We start from the raw sequence: 21897 nt of genomic DNA on the forward strand, positions 1-21897 counted from the left end.
GTAGGACTACAAGTCCCAGCTGTACAATGACACTGCTAAGGGAGTGAATACAAGAGCTGCCCTGAGTGACATGTCTGCCTGCTGGGAGACTCAGCAGCATGTTGTATGTGTAGAACTACAAGTCCCAGCTGTATAATGACACTGCTAAGGGAGTGGATACAAGTACTGCCCTGAGTGACATGTCTGCCTGCTGGGAGACTGTGCAGCATGTTGTATGTGTAGAACTACAAGTCCCAGCTGTACAATGACACTGCTAAGGGAGTGGATACAAGAGCTGCCCTGAGTGACATGTCTGCCTGCTGGGAGACTCTGCAGCATGTTGTATGTGTAGAACTACAAGTCCCAGCTGTACAATGACACAGCTAAGGGAGTGAATACAAGAGCTGCCCTGAGTGACATGTCTGCCTGCTGGTAGACTCAGCAGCATGTTGTATGTGTAGAACTACAAGTCCCAGCTGTACAATGACACCGCTAAGGGAGTGAATACAAGAGCTGACCTGAGTGCTGGGAGACTCTGCAGCATGTTGTATGTGTACAACTACAAGTTCCAGCTGTACAATGACACTGCTAAGGGAGTGAATACAAGAGCTGCCCTGAGTGCTGGGAGACTCTGCAGCATGTTGTATGTGTAGAACTACAAGTCCCAGCTGTATAATGACACTGCTAATACACACAGGATGTTCCACCTACCTGCAATGCTCTGCAGAACTCCTCTGTCAGTTCCTGTGCCCAGCATTTGTCTCCTCGCTGCCTGCAGCTACATAGTTAACACTTCAGCCCTGAGTCTGTGCAACTGAAGGGGTTAAGAATCCTGGGGGAGAGCAATAAGCAGCAGCCGGCAGTGCAGGGGGCGTGGCCAGCACAGTGACATCTGGTGTACAGATCTCTCAGGCTTGTGCAAGAACATTATCAGAGCAGGGAGAGAAGCTGACATCACAGGTCATGTGACCCTCAGTGAAATCTGAGAAACCAGCCACTGGAGATAAAGTGAGTGAATTGGAAAGCTGTTATATTTGCCTAGTTAGAAAGAATAAAAAAAATAAATAAAAAATATATATACTCACCTAAAGAATTATTAGGAACGCCATACTAATACGGTGTTGGACCCCCTTTTGCCTTCAGAACTGCCTTAATTCTACGTGGCATTGATACAACAAGGTGCTGATAGCATTCTTTAGAAATGTTGGCCCATATTGATAGGATAGCATCTTGCAGTTGATGGAGATTTGAGGGATGCGCATCCAGGGCATGAAGCTCCCGTTCCACCACATCCCAAAGATGCTCTATTGGGTTGAGATCTGGTGACTGTGGGGCCATTTTAGTACAGTGAACTCATTGTCATGTTCAAGAAACCATTTTGAAATGATTCGAGCTTTGTGACATGGTGCATTATCCTGCTGGAAGTAGCCATCAGAGGATGGGTACATGGTGGTCATGAAGGGATGGACATGGTCAGAAACAATGCTCAGGTAGCCCGTGGCAATTAAACGATGGCCAATTGGCACTAAGGGGCCTAAAGTGTGCCCAGAAAACATCCCCACACCATTACACCACCACCACCAGCCTGCACAGTGGTAACAAGGCATGATGGATACATGTTCTCATTCTGTTTACGCCAAATTCGGACTCTACCATTTGAATGTCTCAACAGAAATAGAGACTCATCAGACCAGGCAACATTTTTCCAGTCTTCAACAGTCCAATTTTGGTGAGCTCGTGCAAATTGTAGCCTCTTTTTCCTATTTGTAGTGGAGATGAGTGGTACCCGGTGGGGTCTTCTGCTGTTGTAGCCCATCCGCCTCAAGGTTGTGCGTGTTGTGGCTTCACAAATGCTTTGCTGCATACCTCAGTTGTAACGAGTGGTTATTTCAGTCAACGTTGCTCTTCTCTCAGCTTGAATCAGTCGGCCCATTCTCCTCTGACCTCGAGCATCAACAAGGCATTTTCACCCACAGGACGGCCCCATACTGGATGTTTTTCCCTTTTCACACCATTCTTTGTAAACCCTAGAAATGGTTGTGCGTGAAAATCCCAGTAACTGAGCAGATTGTGAAATACTCAGACCGGCCCGTCTGGCACCAACAACCATGCCACGCTCAAAATTGCTTAAATCACCTTTCTTTCCCATTCTGACATTCAGTTTGGAGTTCAGGAGATTGTCTTGACCAGGACCACAACCCTACATGCATTGAAGCAACTGCCATGTGATTGGTTGACTAGATAATCGCATTAATGAGAAATAGAACAGGTGTTCCTAATAATTCTTTAGGTGTGTGTGTATATATATATATATATATATATATATATATAACAACCCCTTTAAGGACAGTAACATTCTGCTGGAAGTCAGGCTGCAGAGGACTGGGGTAAAGTGATTCTCTCTCATGAAGCCCTCGGAGACGATGAGCACTTCCATGAGCCTTGTGTCAAACCAACAGTAAGGCCTCTTTCACACAAGAGTGACGGATTGGCTCCGGATGCGTTCAGTGAAACTCGCACAATTTTGCAAGCACGTTCAGTCAGTTTTGACTGCAATTGCATTCAGTTTTTTCCGTGCGGGTGCAATGCATTTTTCACGCACATGCTAAAAAAACCCGCAAGGTTTACAAACATCAGTGATAAACTCATTGCATCTGGATGCCTTTTGTTTTTCACTGAAGCCCCATTCACTTCTATGGAGCCAGGGCTGCATGAAAAAACAATATAGAACATGCTGCGTTTTTCACGCAACGCAGAACTGATGCGTGAAAAACACTTGTGTACACACATTGAAATGAATGGATCAGGATTCAATGAGGGTGCTATGCGTTCACATCACACATTGCACCCACATGGAAAACTCGATCGTGGGTAAAAGGGCCTAAAGCATCCAGAGATCATTCATGTGCGGGGTTGCTTCTCATCCAAGGAAGTGTGCTCACTATTAATTTTGCCTAAGAACTTAATAAAAACATGGTATCAGAATATCCTACAACAGCAACTCTTCCCAACCGTCCAGGGGCAATGTGGTGGAAAATGCTTTTTCCAGCATGATGAGCACCAGGTCACAAGGCGAAGTGAAAACTAACAAAACATTGACATTTTGGGTCCATGGCCAGAAAACTCCCCATATCTCAATCCTCAAAAAGATAGTGGACAAAGAAAAACATAGAAATGGTGATAAACTCCAAGCACCGATTAGGCAAGAATGGGTTGTCATGTCAGGATTTGTCTCAAAAGCCCATGTCCAGCATGCCAGAGCAAACGGCAGCAGTCTTAAAAAGGGTCACTGAAAATACAGCCTTTACATAAACTTAACAGATTTGTCAAAAGTTAAAAAACTTACACGTTTTCATTGTATTTCACTATACCACAGAAACTTCTGATAAACACTGGAGCAGCAAACTGAAAACCAAACTGTCAGTCCTAGAACTTTTGGCCACAACTGTAAAACTACATTTTCGGAGCTGGCTTTAGGTTGGTTGATGCCCCCATCCTTATGGTTTATATAGTGTCCAGATAACACTGCCATATGGTTGATGTAAACCCACGTGGGTTTTAATATTTGTGTATAAGGCGTGGAGCAAGTCCTAGGTAAAATCCTGCTTGCTGCTGTGTTTTATTATATGGTTTTGTGATTGTTCTTGTGCAGGGTATATACAGTAGCAAGCTGTGTGCAAGTGGAAAAAGTGCGGTTTCCCTTCATTACCAGCAGGGGTCAGCATTAGACTACAATTTGTAATAGCACCCTCCTGTAAAAACACCTACGATTTCTGTGTAAATTTCTCTGCACCAAGATCCAGGCGCTAGGCTACTTTCACACTTGCAGCAGGGGATTCTGGCAAGCAGTTCCATCGTCTGAACTGCCTGCCGGAATCGGCAATCTAATGCATATGTCTCACAAATTCATTGCAATACCGGATCAGTCTTTGCAGTTGTCATCCAGAAAAACAGATCCAGTATTTTTTTTCCCCCCCTTCTCATTTTTAAAGGTCTGTGCATGCAGACCGCAAAACCGGATCTATTTTGCAGAACACTTGGGGCCAGATCCAGCATTAATACACTTTAATGTAAGTTAACGCCGGCAAGTGTTCAGGATTTTTGGTCAGAGAAAACTCTAGCATGCTACGGTTTTATCTTTTGCCTGATCAGTCAAAACGACTGAACTGAAGACATCCTGAACGGATTGCTCTCCATTCAGAATGCATTAGGATAAAACTGATCAGTTCTTTTCCGGTATTGAGCCCCTGGGATGGAACTCCATACCGGAAAACAAAAACGTTTTTTGTGTTAAAGGCACCCCTTACTTGCTGCTTTGCACAGATCTCATCCTTTGCAGTGCAAAAAGGTAGTAAAATCCATACAAATCAACATGCTGAGGATTTCAAAATCTGCAGGGCAGGTTAATTTCTGAATGGAAAATATACAGAGGGGGAGATTTATCAAGACCGGCAGAAAAAACAAACCGCTCAGAACGGCTGTACATTTCTGGCTTCATTTGCACCAGAAAACAGGCATAAATGAAGATAAATTAGTCATGGCTGCTTGCCACATTCCCTCTAAGAAAAGTGGTGTAAAGAGATTGCAACCATTTTTTAAAGTCACAAAACCAAAAGTTTGTGACTTTGCCACTTTCCAGGTGCAAGGGAGATGATGCATCGCCCCGAACGTATTCATGAGGTTTGTCAAATCTCACCCACTCTGCTGGGACGGTGTTATGCTGCGTTTCATGGGGAACACAAGTAGTTACTACGACAGACAGGTCGCCCTGTGGTGTCATCCTACAAAACACTCACTCGTAGTGACGTAATATGGCACTGCATGGGGACGAGCGATGGTAATAGCGACCTAAATGCAGCGGTCAGACAGGTGACTGCCAGGAGGGAAGGGTCCATATATATACCCTGAATACCCAGTACCATTTCCAGAGCCTCCCTCCACCATTTCATTGAAACATACAAGATATTGCAAGACCAAAAAAGGACAGCAATTGTTTTATTTAGAAAAAAAAACACATTTTACAGATGTTATTAACATTAAGGCATACAACTGCATGTACACAAGAATTTACAAGATTTATACACAATATTTTAAAATTCAAGTTTGTATCGGCATCACAGCAAAAGCGTATGTACAATGCTGCGGACTATGGAGGCGAGGTTTCCATGTCCGGTCACACACAGGCCCTCTAGTGTAGTTCTAGTCTCGTATCCGATGGCTGTAAAGTCTTCTACTGGTCGGAGTCCAACTTCACAGAGACAATTTATTAACGGAAAGGCAAGTCATTCGACAGCTTTATTCTCAGACTGTCTTCAAGTCTTCCACTGGAGGACACGCAATGTGACTGGATCCAGGCAGTCCATACATAGGGGCTATGCTCCGTTGTGTGCACTTCTCACTATATAGCGGGCCATTTATACAAACTAGATGACACTGCAGCAAATCCCAGTCCCTTCACCTCTAGGTCCCATCAAGTTGCTGTTGTCCACCCAGTTTCTAAGCTATAGTACTTCATATAAATGCAGCAGAAGGACTCTACTACGAAGATATTGAGGGCCAAGCTGCAGACTAATAATGTTATGTAATATCTCAGCACAGATTCACAGCCATGACAGAATCCCCCTGGAAGGAGTAACATCGGATGGTGCAATACATTACATACCTATGGCGCCACCTTCAGATCGTGAAGAATCATAAAACGAAAAGAAAGTTTGAGAACCACAACTGATCTTTGCCATCAGGTGTTAAGTGAGGAAGCGCATTATCACTGTATGGACAGCAACTCCTATCAGCCGTCACGAGAGCAGAGCGACCAGAGGCAGATCGCTCTACATGGTGGGTGTGGGGGCATAGCATACCCAGTAGCATCTAAGGCTGTGATTGTGGTAAAACTACAACTAAATGGAGCATGCTGGGAGTTGTAGTTTCCCCACAGCTGGAGGTTAGCCATCACTGAGGTGATTATATCCTACATCTGCATTTAAAGAAACCATTTGTATTTTCTTTAAAGCCAAGGCTGGTTCAATCCTAGTAAGGCTCCATTCACACATCCACAATTGGGTCTGCACATTTATTGGCTATGGGGAAGGCGTGCTGTCCGCATCCGCATTTCCAGAGCGCGCCGCGGGAAAATAGAACATGTCCTATTCTTGTCCACAATTGCAGACAACCATTTCTATGGGGGTGCTGTCCGGGTGTATTGTGGATCCGCAATGCACTACGGACATGTGAATGGACCCCAACAGGGTAAGGAAGTCATTCCAGTTGTCGGCCTCCTTTAAGAGTAGTCAAATGGCCTGCAGCTCCTGGACATCTGCTGCAATGTCGGGCAGGAGGGACGTGACCTGGAACCTGTCAGGATGCCGGCCTCTGAGGGCTGTCAGTACAACATACAAGTACCCAAAACCTGTGTGCCTAACCAAGAGGTCCACTGATATGCCAGCTCTCCTGCCCTCCAACCACTTCCCTCCTGCATTACTGTGCAGTTAGAAACTTGTCAATCAGGAGGGCAGAGGGAACATGGACATCACTGAGCTCCTTGCTGTAGTTTAACATACTTCCCATTAAAGGCCCCTTTACACCGCAGATAATCACCAACAAGCATTCGTATGGTAAAGGCGCCGATTACCCAATGAACGAGCGTCTCAAGTAACAAACTTTCATGCGGTCACCTAAATTGTTTGCCGGCAGCAGATCATGCAGTCTAATCACTCTGCTGCCAGCAAACAATGATTCTGTATGGGGATGAGCGATGGCATTAGCGGTCACTCCTTCCCATACTGTGGAGGAGACTGCTGCATGTAATGGCAGCAGTCTCCTCCACTGACAAGCAGGCAATTATCAGGAAGGCAGGCTTTCCCGACAAAATCACCTGCTCAATTGAGCAGCGTAAAGGGGCCTTTACTTAGTGACACCAGCGCAGTCACTATGCAGCTCTCAGAAGCCAGAATAAAGGACAAGACAGGATCCCTTTAATACGGAAAAGGCTACAAGCTCTGCTGCAGACACCTGATACTTAGAGGTCGTGTCTCGTCAGCAAATGGCATTTATCATGTAGAGGAAGTTACTACAGGGCACTTAGTTATTCTCCATATTGCCTCCTTTGCTGGCTGGATTCATTTGTCCACCACAGACTGCTGGTGTCCACCCTGAAATTGCACACTACAGGAAAATGCGTCGGCTAGGACTGGGAGCGCGCGCGCATAGGCTGGTGCTTTTACCTATAGTGTGTAAGCATGACCACCTCTGCTGGATTACAGGGGGGGAAACAAGCAGTGTATAATGTAAGGGAAAATAAATCCAGCAAGCATAGGAGGCAATATGGACAATCACAATACATTAGGATAATAGAGGCCTTGTATTAACTTTCGCTACATGATCAATGCTATTTGGCAAAGTAACAAAATCCCTTTAAGTCCTAATGGAGACTGCAGCATCCAATACAGACTAGGTAGGAAATTTAGAGAATATTTGGGAGTCTAGCCAAGACACCGGAGATTTATTCTACACAGTGACTTATATTCATAGTCCAAGTAATTTTAAAGCTGCAATTACTTCAATAGGAGTCGGTCTCCCACTACATGGGTATGTTGTTCTACTCAAACACCTGGTAACCAAAGAGTCGTAAGATCTTGTAAGATGTCGGTCTGCGCTCCAGCACGTGCATAGTAAAGCAGAGAACAGATTCTCATTTAAAAAGGGAACCAGTCATCAATTTTATGCTGCCCATACTAATGGCAGAATAAAGTAGAAACAGGCAAGATGTCAGCAGTCTGTCATTTATAAGTTAAGTGGATGCCGAGAACCAACAATCATTGCAGACTGGGCCTGGAAAAGTGTCACAGCCACCTGAGAATAGTCCTGGTCATTTATGAATTCCTGCTACCACCCACTGGACAGGCTTCTACCTAGTTCCCCCTAGGAGAGAACTGCCATCAGCAGATAGGTGAGAGCAGGAGATTAGGAATAACCAGGACTCTTCTCAAGGCCTGGGCTGCAATGATTATGATGCTGGTTCTTAGCAACCGCTGACGTAGCTCATAAGTGACACCTCTGACATCAGCATTTGTCACTAGACCTCAGTGAGGTCAGCATATAGTTGATGACAGGTTCCCTTTAAGCAGGACCTCTTTAGGTCAGTGGGCCAGAGCTTTTCTGTATTACATGAAAAGTCAGGGCGACACCATGTTTTGCTATACTGTTAATATTTTTTTTAAATAAATGCTACAACAGGAAGCAAACGCCTATGCAGTTGGTTTGCAATAGACTTCTGCTGTAGAAACGGTATACAATGCTCATCGCTGGACAGATGTGCAACATGCCAAGTGTGGCCTGTTGAAATGATTAGAGGATCCAGAGGCGTATATACAGGTGCCTCAGCAAGAGAAAAAAAAAATAGTGTGAACTAACCTTCCAGTGCAGATTACTTATGGTGCCATCTGATCACTCCTAAAAACTTTACATCTTTAACATAGGCTTTAAAAACACTACTCACTTTGAAACTTCCAGCCCAACACCCGGAGGGTCTGACAAGGTAATTAGTATTTTCAGCCCATGGCATGTTATCAAATTTTTATTTATTTTTTAAACTTTTTAAGTAGTTTGCCTGCACTGCATGCCTCCCACCAGCAGAGGTATCCACACTGCAGTCCAAACTCCCTTTATTCTCCAGAGCTCACCTCACAACACCAAAGCAAATGGGCTGAAGCACATTCGGTCAGTAAAGGGGGTTGTTCACAATTAGAAAAACATGGAAATGTAAAAAAAAAAAAAAAAGCCACCCCTCTGTACAAGCTGTGTGCAGTATTACAGCTCAGTCCCAACACTTCAGTTGATCCGAACTTCAATATCAGATACAACCCATAGACCGGTGCCATTTCTGAAAGAAAATATTCTCCCTAGTTATGGAGAGAATTTAGGGTACTTTCACACTAGCGTTTTTCTTTTCCAGCATAGAGTTCTGTCACAGGGGCTCTATACCAGAAAAGAGCTGATCAGGCATATCCCCATGCATTCTAAATTGAGTAAGGCCTCTTTCACACTTGCGTTGTCCGGATCCGGCGTGTACTCCACTTGCCGGAATTACACGCCAGATCTGGAAAAACGCAAGTGAACTGAAAGCATTTGAAGACGGATCCGTCTTCAAAATGCGTTCAGTGTTACTATGGCAGCCAGGATGCTATTAAAGTCCTGGTTGCCATAGTAGTAGTGGGGAGCGGTATACTCAGTCCGTGCGGCTCCCGGGGCGCTCCAGAATGACATCAGAGCGCCCCATGCGCATGGATGACGTGCCATGCGATCACGTGATCCATGCACTTGGGGTGCCCTGACGTCACTCTGGAGCGCCCCGGGAGCCGCACGGACGGTAAGTATGCTGCTCCCCAATACACTTTACCATGGTCGCCAGGACTTTAGCGTCCCGACAGCCATGGTAACCATTCAGAAAAAGCTAAACGTTGGATCCGCCAATGCGCCGAAACGACATTTAGCTTAAGGCCGGATCCGGATCAATGCCTTTCAATGGGCATTAATTCCGGATCCGGCCTTGCGGCAAGTCTTCAGGATTTTTGGCCGGAGCAAAAAGCGCAGCATGCTGCGGTATTTTCTCCGGCCAAAAAAACTTTCCGGTCGGGAACTGAAGACATCTTGAACGGATTGCTCTCCATTCAGAATGCATTAGGATAAAACTGATCAGGATTCTTCCGGCATAGAGCCCCGACGACGGAACTCTATGCCGGAAGAAAAGAACGCAAGTGTGAAAGAGCCCTTATCCGCTCAGGATGCCTTCAGTTCAGTAGTTTTGAGTGATCAGGCAAAAGATAAAACCACAGCATGCTAGGGTTTTTTATCTTCAGCAAAAAAAAAAAAAACAACTGAAGACTTGTCTGAATGCCGGATCCATTCTTCTGGCCTGCGCAGACCAGTAAAAGTGTGGAAAAAAAAATACAAGACGGATCCATCTGTCCGCATGACAAGCGGAGAGACAGATCTGTTCTTGCAATGCATTTGTGAGACGGATCCACCTCACAAATGCTTTGTCACATTCAAATCAGCAGATCCGGCGGGCAGTTCAGTTGTTGATTCATACTGCCACAAGTGTGAAAGTAGCCTTATCAAGTGGGTTGTACACAAAAAAAAAAAAAGCTGCTTTATTTCAGAACAGTGCCACATCGATCAATGGGTTGTGTGATGGGCATCGCTATCTGGGACACAGGAAATGGCATCAATATCCACTAGTAACAGATCCCAGAGGTGGGACTCTTGCCCATCACCAGAACAGGCCCCAAGGTGAAGGACGCTGCATGTGCAGCTTGCTCTCCATTCCCTGCTATGGGACTTTTAACCACGTGGCCAAACTATAGGATTGCTAGAAACAAACAAGCAAAAGGACCACTATGTTCTGAACTGCCACAGCAGTGAATGGAGGGTAGCCATGCAAGTTCAGCTGCTCTGCTCCATTCACTTCAAGGGCCTGCACCTGACATTGCTGGCATAGATTAATGATGTGTCATCAATTTCCTAAGTGGGAATATCCAGGCCACATTTCAGTTTGTCCAGTGTCCCCATTTGGTAGGTGTTACACCAGGTTTGTTCTGTTGACACAAATCTAGGCAATCCACTGGTGAATACAAAAGCATGTTTGTACCCTATTATCACAACAGGTTTTCCAGATCCCTTTACATTTGCATCTGTAAGAACTTGCATTTCTTCATGTTCTACATTGTCCCAAGTCACTAGAGCCGACTCCTAAGATGAACTGAATGTAACCGGCCTTTATCTAAGGAGTGGAGCTTGTATCAAGCCCTTATGTTCTTCCCAATTGGCCACTTTTTGAAAACAAAAAAAACACCAAACTGAAAGGTTATGCATTAAAAGCAAGCGAGAACATCCAAAATCTGTACAATAGTCAGCAGAATTATCCAAGGTTAACGCGTATAACCAGAGCAAGTTTAATAGAAAGGTATAACTTATTCCCAGCAACAGTCACAAGTGGCATCCATTCCAAGCTGTCAACAAAGCACTGACAGTGCAGCTGTTCCAGTATCAAGTGCTCCATCCAAAATATATATATATAGCTGCCAGCACCAATATCTAACAGGAATTTTGATCAGGCATAAAGTCCTAAATGAAGCTGCAAAACAAGCAGCGGATATGAGCTCCAGCCCAGGAAGCCCGTGAGATATGATTAAATGTGCACAAAGGCTTTAAGGAGAGCACCTCTCCATCAGCTGACACTTAACTGCGCACACTCGCTGTCAGCTCCGTCGTTTAGGCAGGCTTCCAAGTCAAACCCTCCCTCTGTCTCCATTTTCTGGACTTTGGTTGGCGTGCCTGAAAACTAAGCAAGGAATAACCAGGTTATAATGGAGAAGTTCCAGAACATTAATACACAAGCCATTGTATGTGCAGCTCTAGACCATAGTACACTAAGGGTAACTGCACACATGATTAGTGCTACACTGAATTTCAGATTTCACAGAAAACTGAAAGATCTGCCAAACAACTTGATAGAGATGAGAGTTTCATATTTTGACGTTCATTCGCTTTGGTTGTAAAATGTGAATTGCATTATGGATTCCATTACCACGGACCAGAATGCAATTCTATGACCAAATGCATAACGGAATGCCTCTAAAGGCATTCCATCATAGAATTGCGTTATGGTCCGAGGTAACGGAATCCATAATGCAATTCACATTTTGCCAAACGAAGCGTGAATTTCTAAATATGAAACTCGCTCATCTCTAACTGCAGATGTTAAATAATCACAGCCCGTCAGCTTACAGCGCACACATGTTGTTCAAAATGCCCAACTACTTTCTAGGTTCAGAAGCTAGTTCACTTACAAGGTTCTCCTCCGAATCAGAAATTGAACAGATAAGCTCTTCAGAACTGCAAGAAAAAGAAAAAACTGTTACTCTGGTTGCATTTTTAGGAACAAATCTGAAGCAGCTCAGTTGTCCACTTTTTTTTACTATTGAAAACCTACCCTCAGGATAGGTCATCAATAACAGATCAGTGGAGGTCTGGCCCTCGTCGATCAGCTGTTTGAGAAGGCAGCGCTCAAACAAGTGCTGCCTTCTCTGCTTGCCACAGCAAATTGGTTCTGTAGCATTCACTTGACCAGACAGCCCTCCCATAGAAGTGAATGGGGATGATGTACTTGTAATTACACCCGCTCACCACTGCAATTGTTGCGGCGAGCAGGTGAACAGCAGAGACTGACTTCTCTTCAACCTGCTAAGGGGGGGGGGGGGGGGGGTACTGGGAGTCAGACCCCCACCGATATGATATTGAATCAGAATAGTAAAAAGCAGACAACCCTTTTAGGACTCAGCCCTATTTCACCTTAAAGACTTGGCCATATTTTGCAAATCTGACCAGTGTCACTTTAAGTGGTGATAACTTTAAAACACTGACTTAACTGAGTTTTTTTTTGTCACATATTGTACTTCATGACATTGGTAAAATGGAGTAAAATAAAAAATTTTATAAAAAAATTCAAAATTTAGCATAAGTGTTCAATTCTCTACTTCTATAATACCTCAAATAGTTATTACTTTATATTCCCCATGTGTCTACATGTTTGGGAATTACATTTTATTTTTGGGGGACGTTACAAGGCTTAGAAGTAAATCTTAAATTTCTCAGAAACTTTCAAAAACCAACTTCTTAAGGACCAGTTCAGGTCTGAAATCACTGTGGGGTTAACATAATAAAAACCACCCAAAAATTACCCCACTCAAGGTATTCAAAACTGATTTTACAAGCGTCGTTAACCTTTAAGGTGTTCGACAAGAATTAATGTAAAATAGAAATACAATTTCAAAATTTCACTTTAGGCAGATTTTCCATTTTAATATTTCCCCCCCCGAGCAGGCACCGGGACATCAGGGTGTACCTGTACACCCTGTGTCCTAAAGAGGTTAAAGCAGTATGCAAACATGCAGCTTCCAGAAGTTGGCTGTCACAAGTAGGTGTGTGCCAGTAGTACAGGCTCGTCATAGCATTACCAGATCCGGTAGCAAGGTCAAAGAAAAACTGCTTGCAATTAGAAACTGAAGTCTCATTACTATGGTACGCCACCACTTTGAAGGCAGACCTCTTGGGTCCGGAGAATAAAAAGGGTCATCTCAATGGTTTAGTGTTGCCACTATTTTCTCAAACAGAGGACAAGCATTAATTCTACTCACAATGGCTGCAGGTCATCCATTTCCTCTTTTGGGGGATCCCAGTCATGAAGGGAAATGCGCCAAATTTTTATCTGCTGATCCCAAGACCTTCGGCTGTATTTCTTAAATTTATTAGGTGTCCGTGGATGAACTTTTGGCTGTCTTGTATGTCTGGTGGGAAAAATAAAGATATGCACACCACACTTTACACAATGCTATTTTGAACCAAAGTTAACATTTTATACTTCTCTGCCAACTTAGCCTCTTTCTTCATGTGTTCCTGCAGCCAGTGATTGGTGTTTGAGCCAACATGTGCACTGCACCTATTATCCCTGGGTGCCGCTCCGTTCGGCCGCTGTGCCCTCCGGTATTGTCGCTCACTTGGTTATAGTAGGCGGAGACAGCACCTGGTTCTGCTGGGCATCTCCTTCCCCCATGCTGTAGTGCTGGCCAATCGCAGTGCAGAGCTCACAGCCTGGGAGAGAAAAACCTCCCAGGCTGTGAGCTCTGCACTGCGATTGGCCAGCACTACAGCCTAGGAGGAGGAGACGCCCAGCAGAACAAGGGCAGACTCTGCCTACTATGACCAAGTGAGCGAAGATACCGGAGGACATAACGGGAGAACGGAGCAGCACCCAGGGATAATAGTAAGTGCAGTGAGATCCCTGGGCGCCGCTGTATATGTCATGATACTTAGTTCACAATGTTTTTCCAGGTGAAAGGTCCACTTTAACACAAACCTTAATTTAGATTTTAAATATATAAAAAGATTCTCCAAAGTTACTATCCCACAACTACAGATCATTGTCTGAAAAATGGTTTAATACAAGATCCTGGTGCAGTTCATGCACAAGTGACATTAACCCTCTCTGGGACAGGACAAATCAGTTCAACTCCAGATAAAATTACCTTGGCACAGCTTTTATGTATTTATCATATGCAATTGTGTTCTTCCCATAGTTAATTTGCTTCTGTCGCCTGGCGAGGACAGCGGGGTCAGTTTCAATTTCTCCATGGGTTGATGAATCCTTTGAATCAGAGCTTTTAAAAAAAAAAAAAAAAAAGTTTAGTGAGAACTGGCGTGTAACCAAGAAATTATAGAAAACTAGTGATGAGCGAACGCAAACTTCACAGGTTTAGGCAGTGGAAGAATCCAGTTATGGATTTTGATGCAAAACGGAAGCCTTTGAGACCTCCCGTTTTGATCTGTTATATTACAAGTCTATGACCAAGCATAAGATCCATCTTGTTTCTGCTATGCAGCAACTTAGTTTTCATCCTGCATAATGGAAACCAGAAAGATCTGTTATGCTTCACCATAGACTTGTATTATGACTAAGGTTGAGCGAGCCCAAAGTTCAGGTGATCTTTTCAGTTATAACGGAATAAAGCATTTTTTAAGAGAGAATGCTAAATAAAATGGCCAATGATGGGTTAAAAAAAAACTCACCCACTTGATCGCACAGCCGGTATCCTCTTTCTTCAGGACCACGCGGTGACTTCATCGCAGGTCCTTCTATCGTCATAAAGCAGGACCTGCGGTGATGTCACCATGCGGTCCTGAAGAGGTTACCAGCTGCACGATCAAGTGGATGAGGTGAGGTTTTTTTTAACCCCTCAAAGGCTATTTTATTTAGCATTCTGCCAGATTATTTTCCTGTTATAACTGAAAATGGCAATGCGAAGTTCGGGTCCCCATTGACTTTAGTGGGGTCTGCCTGAACTTCCACAGGTTTGCTCATCCCCAATTATGGCAGATCAAAACTAAATGCCCTTTGAAGGCTTCAGTTTTGCATTTAGTCACTGAAATCAGTTATAACAAAATCCATAACGGGATTTCTCCACTGCCCAAACCTGTGAAGTACAGGTTCACTCATACCTAGTAAGATCCTTTGGGGTCATTTACCAAACTTGTGTAAAGTACAACTGGATTGGAATTTGGTTGCTATGGGCAACCAAGCCAGTTCTACTTCACACCTGTTTGATAAATTACCCCACTTATCTCAATAGCCCATGATGCTGATAAACCTGCTGTATGACACCTGGAAGTTTATACAGTACCCAGTTTGTCTTTTGAAATGACTTCTGGGGCATTTCATTTAATACATTTCCCCCACCGACTGCAGCATTTTTCAATACAGATAACAGGAACAGCACCGTGTCCAGAGTCAGTCTCAGGAGCACAGAAGGCATGGTCACAGATGTGACTGCAGCTTAAGAGGTGTAGGCTCATCTCAGACATTGATGTCCAGTACAGTGATCACAAAGAAAAGCATATTATTGTGCATGCACCGAGTGATCTCCATTCACTGCTATGGAACTGCCAGAAATTACCAAGCACTGAACTCCCATAACCGTAAATGCAGGATATGGATGTGTTTGTGCAGTGTACTAGTCCTGTTCTGAAGATAAAAGAGTGTTACAAAGCTGGTGTCCACTCCAACCTGGTATAGGTGGCATATCCTTGGGATACATCAATGTCTAAGATGAGACTACTCCTTTATGATAACAGTTACCCTAGGTAGGATACACAAGACACATACCTTCCAGATGATGATCGACGCTCTCTTGGATTAAAGTCATTAATAAGCAGTTTTCTCCGGTACCTGGTTAAAAAAAAAAAAAAGAAACACGACTAAGTACCTCAAACACTCCACTGCAGTAAATATGCCCCAAATGGCCAAACCCATAAGGAAAGTTCACACAATTGTTATTTCTGCCACGGCTTAACTGGCTACAGCATCTCCATGTGTTTTAATGCTTCCTTATGTGACAGCTGTCAGTACACAATACATTAGTGACGTACTGTAGGGGTGATCGATCTGTAGCCATCATGCCTTCAACCCAACCCCCATCAACAAGATCTGGAGACCCAGCAGCAGGGACTGGTATGCATGATCACCACAGATCGGATTTAGTGATGGATAACCCCTTTAAACTAATCAGGATCACCCGATTCAGGGGGATCTGCATCGTTAATGGCCATGAAGCAGTTCAACTTGGAGGGACAACCACACAGGATGGTCATGTGGCAATAGCAACATAGCCACATTAGAGCCTAATTAAAGTAATGAGATTGCACAGTCTGTTAACAGGGCTCCAGATGGCGACCAAAACGGTCGCCAATGCGCCTTAAAATTTGCAGATGGCGACAAGACTTTAGTCTTGTCGCCATTTGCGACTGTACCGCCGCGATCCCGCGCAGCCAAAGTTCTCATTAGTAGCACAGTCAGTGGAGAAGGAAGGAGTCCCTCCCTCTCCACTGTGACACGGCCACCACTACCACCAATGGGGAGATAGCAGGGAGGAGGGGGAGGAGCTGTCGCCACCAATGAATGTAAAACATAAGTATAGGCAGCGGTATCACAGACCCGGCCTCAATAACAGGGCATGACGCGGCAATTAACCCCTCAGGTGCCACATCGCATGCCCTGTTATTGAGGCCGGGTGCTGGGTCTGTGATACCGCTGCAGACAATTGTATAAAGGAGTTAAAGAGGACCTTTCATGGGTCCAAAGAATATGAACTTAGTAGTAGGCTGCAAAGAAAAACTCCCTGGCTTTGAGCGCTGCGCTGTGATTGGTCAGCGCTGCTGTCATGGAGACAAGACACTGGCGTCTCCTCCTCCTTGCTCTGAATGTTGAAAATACCCGGGGCCACAGCGGGCGAATGGAGCTGCGCCCAGGAATAATAGTAAGTGCACTTAGATCCCTGGGCGCCGCTCTATGCAGCCTGCTACTAAGTTCATATTCTTTGGACCCACGAAAGGTCCTCTTTAATTACATTAATTGCTGATGCAGTGCTCCCTCCCAAAGCCTCACCCCCCCCCCCCTTATAACTGGCCATAAGTCCCCCGTCCCCCCATATGGTGGGCACAGGGTCCCATCCCCTCCATTGGTGGCAGTGGCAGATTACACTGCTGGGGCTCAGATCGTTACCATGGCAGCCAGGACGCTACTGAATCCCTGGCTGCCATGTTCAGCTCCCTGCTGCTGTGTGCACAGAGCACAGGGCAGCAGGGACATGTGTGAGATCCTATTCACCCTGATAGAGCTCTATCAGGGTGAATAGCACAAGGGATGAAAAGATTCAGGTTCTAGTCCCTAAGGGAAGAAATGGTTATTAAATAAAAAGTTTAAAAAAAAAAAAAAGTGTGAGCTATTAAAATATAAAAAAATATTTTCGCTCGGTGAAGGCCGTAACAGAAAAAAAAAACTCTAAACCACGCAATTTGCCATTTTTAGTCACCTTGTCCCCCAGAAGATGTCCCTGGATGTGAGAGCTATGTGGTTTTCTCCTATATGTAGTGCTGGATCACTACTGTGACCTGCGTCTCATCTTCTCAAAGTCCTTTTTTTTTTATTATATGCATTTTAAATTTGGCGACTAAAAAATTTAATTTGGCTCCTAAATTTTTTAGTTTAGGAGCCAATGGCTCCTGGTCATTTTTTGTCTGGGGCACTGGTTAATCTGTACTATTAGCAGCCATACAAACCAACTAAATAGTGCTTTCAGTTTAGAGCCGCTGCAGCAGCACGGCCGGCCATAAGCACTGCATGGTCGTACCCTAAATCACGTGGTCCTAATTAGTTTAGAGTCTGCTGAGGCTTGTACTCCCTTGTTCTTGTAGAAACTAAAGGATCTTAGATCTATGAGAAATTCCAACAACAAAATGAAGTAAATCCATTTCTATTGGAAACTTGACTTACCTTTCTAAGTCTTTCTCTACTGTTTCCAATAACTGTTCTTCCTCTTCCATTACCGCCCCCCAGTCCTTACACCGGGACACTGGCTTGTGGCTCTCTGGCGTGGTGAAGCTGGTAGGAAAGGAACGCCGAGAAGTGAGCCTAGCAGATCAATCACAAAACTGAGTGACACTTGTAAGTCTGGTGAGTACTTATCCAATTATACAGGCAGCTGTCCACCAGTAGTAAGATACAAAACCACCGCACTTCAGCTTAGGACTAGCATTTCACTTGCTGGTGGGCTAAATGTGATAGTTCAGGGCATTACCAACTACCAAAGATAGATTTTTTTTCTTTGTCAGGTGTTGCTATGGCATGGTGAGGTATAATTATAAGCATTTTTGAAGTTTTACTTCAAAGCCAACAAGTTTATGCAAAGACTCAGTATTTCCAGTGTTAAAGTGGTTACCCATGTTCTAGAATCCCTCCCATATGCCCAGGCCCCTCAGAGGTATTCTAGAACTTTGATAACCCCTTTAACCCTTCTTTTTCAAGACTTCTGCCATTGGCCCTGATGTGATCAATTCTCAAAAAGCAGATTGACAAAAAAATGTTTTTATAAACTCCAAGCTCTGATTAGGGAAGAATGGGTTTCCAACAGCCAGGAGTCGGCCCAGAAGCTGAGGTCACGCATGCCAGGGAGATCTGCAGAAGTCTTGAACGGAAAGTCAACACTGGAAATATTGTTTCTACAAAAACTTAATGGATTCAGCAAGAATAGAAAAAATAAAAATTAGGAAATGCTTTGAGTTATATTTCAGAATACCATAGAAACATCTGTCAAAGATCCAAAAACACTGAAGCAGAAAACACTGAACAGAATTTGTCAGTCTCTGCTAAGGCTACTTTTACACTAGTGCTTTAGTTTTCTGGTATTGAGATCCGTTATAGGAGCTCAATACCGGGGGAAAAAAACACTTCAGTTTTGTCCCCATTCATTGTCAATGGGGACAAAACTTAACAGAAGGCTCCAAAATGCATTCTGTTCGCAGACCGGAGAGCAAACAGCAACATGTCGTAGTTTGCCTTCCATCCTGGGATGCAGAGCAAAATGTATCAGTCATGACCCCCAATGCAAGGCAATGGGGACGGATCAGTTTTCTCTGACACAGAAAACAGATACGTCCCCCATTGACCTTCAATGGATGTTACAGATAATACAACTGGATCCGCTCATAACGGATGCAGACGGTTGTATTATCAGTAACAAAAGCGTTTTTGCTGAACCATGACGGATACAGCAAAAATCGCTAGCGTGAAAGTAGCCTCAACCAGGCAAAATACGACTGTGGCAAATCCTGCGCCTCCTGTAATTACCATCCGAGCCGCCCTCACCTGTCAGGACGTTGGTCGCAGCTTTTGGAAGGCTTCTCTTCATCAAAGACGGTCTCTTCCTCATCATTATGTCGTCTAAAATTCCCATCTGAGCGACGCTTGCGTCCCTGTGACCAGCGGGTCGGTGGTTGAGACCTGCAAGTGAAGAAACAGGAAGTTAACCCAAAATTTAAGTGAAAGGCCGGCCAAGTTTTTTGCACCAATTATAGAAATGCTTTTTAAAACCCATGCATGCATCTTACGAGACTCATTTGATTTTTAAAGGGATTCTGTAGTTTGTTTAAACTGATCTATCAGCATCTGATCAGCGGGGTGCCGACACCCGGTAACCCACCGATCAGCTGTTTGAGAAGGCAGCGACGCCGGGGCCTACTCACTGTTTACCACAGGACCAGTAGAGTCACGACTAGTATCACTGGCCTGGGCGGGGCTAAGCTCCATTCAAGTGAACAGCTTAGCCCCGCCCACACCATTGATACTAGTCATGACATCACAGCCAGTGGTAAAAAGCAAGAAGGCCGCGCGCCACTGCCTTCTCAAACAGCTGATCGGCGGGGGTACCGGGTGTCAGACCCTTGCTGATCAGTTTAAACAAACTACAGGAGACCTTTAAACTAAAAGCGATTTTAAAACTTGGATCCAAACTCAGATTCCTTCCTCAGAAAAGAAGCAAAGTCCAGATTTTAAAGTGTTTTTTTTTTACTAAAAAAAAAAACAAAAAAACAGACTTTAGATCCCAACAAAGGACATTCATACATGTCTACTACTCCAAACAGAAGAGGCCCCCCAAGTGGCCAGTCACCTGCCAACCACTTATCTTATCCTCTGCCCACATAAGCTATAATGGGACTACTCCAAGCAGCCCAAGTGCCTCCAATAACCTTAGAGCAAACCCTATCTGTGTAGGGAGAATCCTTGCAGCGCTAGGACTTGAATGAGACAGAAACAGCGCCATACAAAGCGTTGTGCCAATACCAGGTACTGCAGCTCCGCTCCCATTCACTTTAACCAGCTGCAGTTACCCAGCACGACCACTACACCGAGCAGCACGGAACCGCCGGAGGCTGCCGGGCGCCGCTGATCGTCCGACTACAAGTCCAAGTCATCAACATTAGGAGTCTGGAGGACCCCATTAAACATAGCACGTGTTACCAATAATCTGTTAGTCTAGGTACGTCGCCCATAGAAAGGAATGACGCCACACGGCGGGGTGCCCAGAGACGGCTGCCTACACGCCATACTGCTGGGTGTGATTAAAGCTGATGAGAGTTAATGTAAGTAATTAAAACTGCACGAAATGTAGCTCTGAAAAGATCCCACACACCGCAGACAGGTGAGGCCTAGGCAACCAGTGCGCAGTCCTAGTGAAGCAGGCCTTCCCCTCCACAAAGCACAACTTACCGGTGCTGGTCAGTGCGGCTGCCCCCGTATCTGCTCATCACTACTGTCTCCAGGTACAACTCACAGAACGCGTCTCCACCTACTGAACGAAGCGCGCCAGAATCGCCACCTTTAACTACCTCACGATGTCGGAATATACCACCGCTTTCAAGTAGGGGGGGGGTTAGAAATCAATACATTATCCCCTTTGATAACATTTCCAGCCACTATCATTCTTACTAATATACAGCTACTTGAGAAATATTAGGATTGACTAAATGATTCCGTAAAATGTTAATATAAGCCTGTCATTAAATAGTTTGATTTTTATGCTGTCAACCATTCCCCCCCGTAGAGACGAATTGTTTTGGAACGTTCCAAGCGCTACGCATTGTTCCGCAAGAGACGTCGAAGGGGCGCAAAGCTATTGGTTTGTTCCCGCTGTCAATTCAACCGGTGGGCGGGATCGGAAGTCGCCGTTCTTTCACCTGATTGGCTAGTTGTGTTTTATGGTCGTATAGTTATTAGAGAGATTCCCCGCCAAATACTGGAAGTGTGTTTTGGCGCTTAAAATAAAGGGAGGCTTAGAGGGAAATGATAAACAATGGATAATAAAGGGGTCCGAACTCATTTCCTACATATACCCTGTCTCACGTACATATAAAAAAAAATTGGCGTTTTATAATTATGGTAGTTGATGGGGGTCTGTGTGGTAGGTGAGGATTCAGGAGCAGCATGTGGACGCACAATGGGGGGATTTATCAAACTGGTGTTAAGGAAAACTGGTTTAGTTGCCCATAGCAGCCAATCAGATTCCACCCTTCATTTACCAAAGAAGCTGTGAAAAATAAAAGTTGGATAAATTATATAAATTATTTTTTATAAGGCCCCATTCACACGACCGTATTTTTGCTCCACATCCGATCTGCATTTTTTGCAGACAGGATGCGGAGCCGTTCCGTAGCCCCGCAAAAAAAAGATAGAAAATGTCCTATTGTCCGTTTTGTGGGCATTGCTACAATGGATACGCAACAAAAAGCGGAAGTCACGCAGACATACATTCAGTGGAGTAAGGATGAGCAAATCGACTTCAGATGATACATCCGAAGTCGATTCGCATAAAACTTTGTTCCAATACTGTACGGAGCAGGAGCTCTGTACAGTATTAGGCTCCATTCACACTTCCGTACTGTGTTTTGCGGATCCGCAAAACACGGACAGCGGCAATGTGCGTTCCTCATTTTGCGGACCGCACATTGCCGGCACTAATAGAATATGCCTATTCT

General features: G+C 44.6%; 1 protein-coding gene across 2 annotated transcripts; it reads right to left on the reverse strand.

The window, feature by feature from the left end:
* Nucleotides 1-9758: 9758 nt before the first annotated feature.
* LOC122927198 (stem-loop binding protein) lies at nt 9759-20758 on the reverse strand. 2 transcript variants are annotated; one of them, XM_044278944.1, is made up of 8 exons: nt 20633-20758; nt 19232-19366; nt 17861-17968; nt 15695-15757; nt 14061-14192; nt 13173-13322; nt 11826-11871; nt 9759-11317 (listed from the first exon to the last, which is right to left on the reverse strand). In XM_044278944.1, exons 1-8 carry the CDS (start codon nt 20668-20670, stop codon nt 11204-11206), a joined length of 786 nt encoding a protein of 261 aa, XP_044134879.1. In that variant the 5' UTR covers nt 20671-20758; the 3' UTR covers nt 9759-11203. The 2 variants fall into 2 exon arrangements, with proteins under 2 accessions (XP_044134879.1, XP_044134799.1); XM_044278864.1 differs by having other exon boundaries at nt 17861-17998.
* Nucleotides 20759-21897: the final 1139 nt, after the last annotated feature.

The sequence above is a fragment of the Bufo gargarizans genome, chromosome 1, assembly GCF_014858855.1.
Source record: "Bufo gargarizans isolate SCDJY-AF-19 chromosome 1, ASM1485885v1, whole genome shotgun sequence".
NCBI classification, from domain to species: Eukaryota; Metazoa; Chordata; class Amphibia; order Anura; family Bufonidae; genus Bufo; species Bufo gargarizans.

Excerpts from the sequence above, each read along its gene's own strand:
- LOC122927198 (XM_044278864.1), bottom strand. The coding sequence starts at position 20,670 with ATGAGCAGATACGGGGGCAGCCGCACTGACCAGCACCG. Across the intron at positions 19,367-20,632 it reads AGCCGCACTGACCAGCACCG|GTCTCAACCACCGACCCGCT; the intron begins GTAAGTTGTGCT and ends CTTCACTTGCAG. Across the intron at positions 15,758-17,860 it reads GTAGAGAAAGACTTAGAAAG|GTACCGGAGAAAACTGCTTA; the intron begins GTAAGTCAAGTT and ends TTTTTTAACCAG.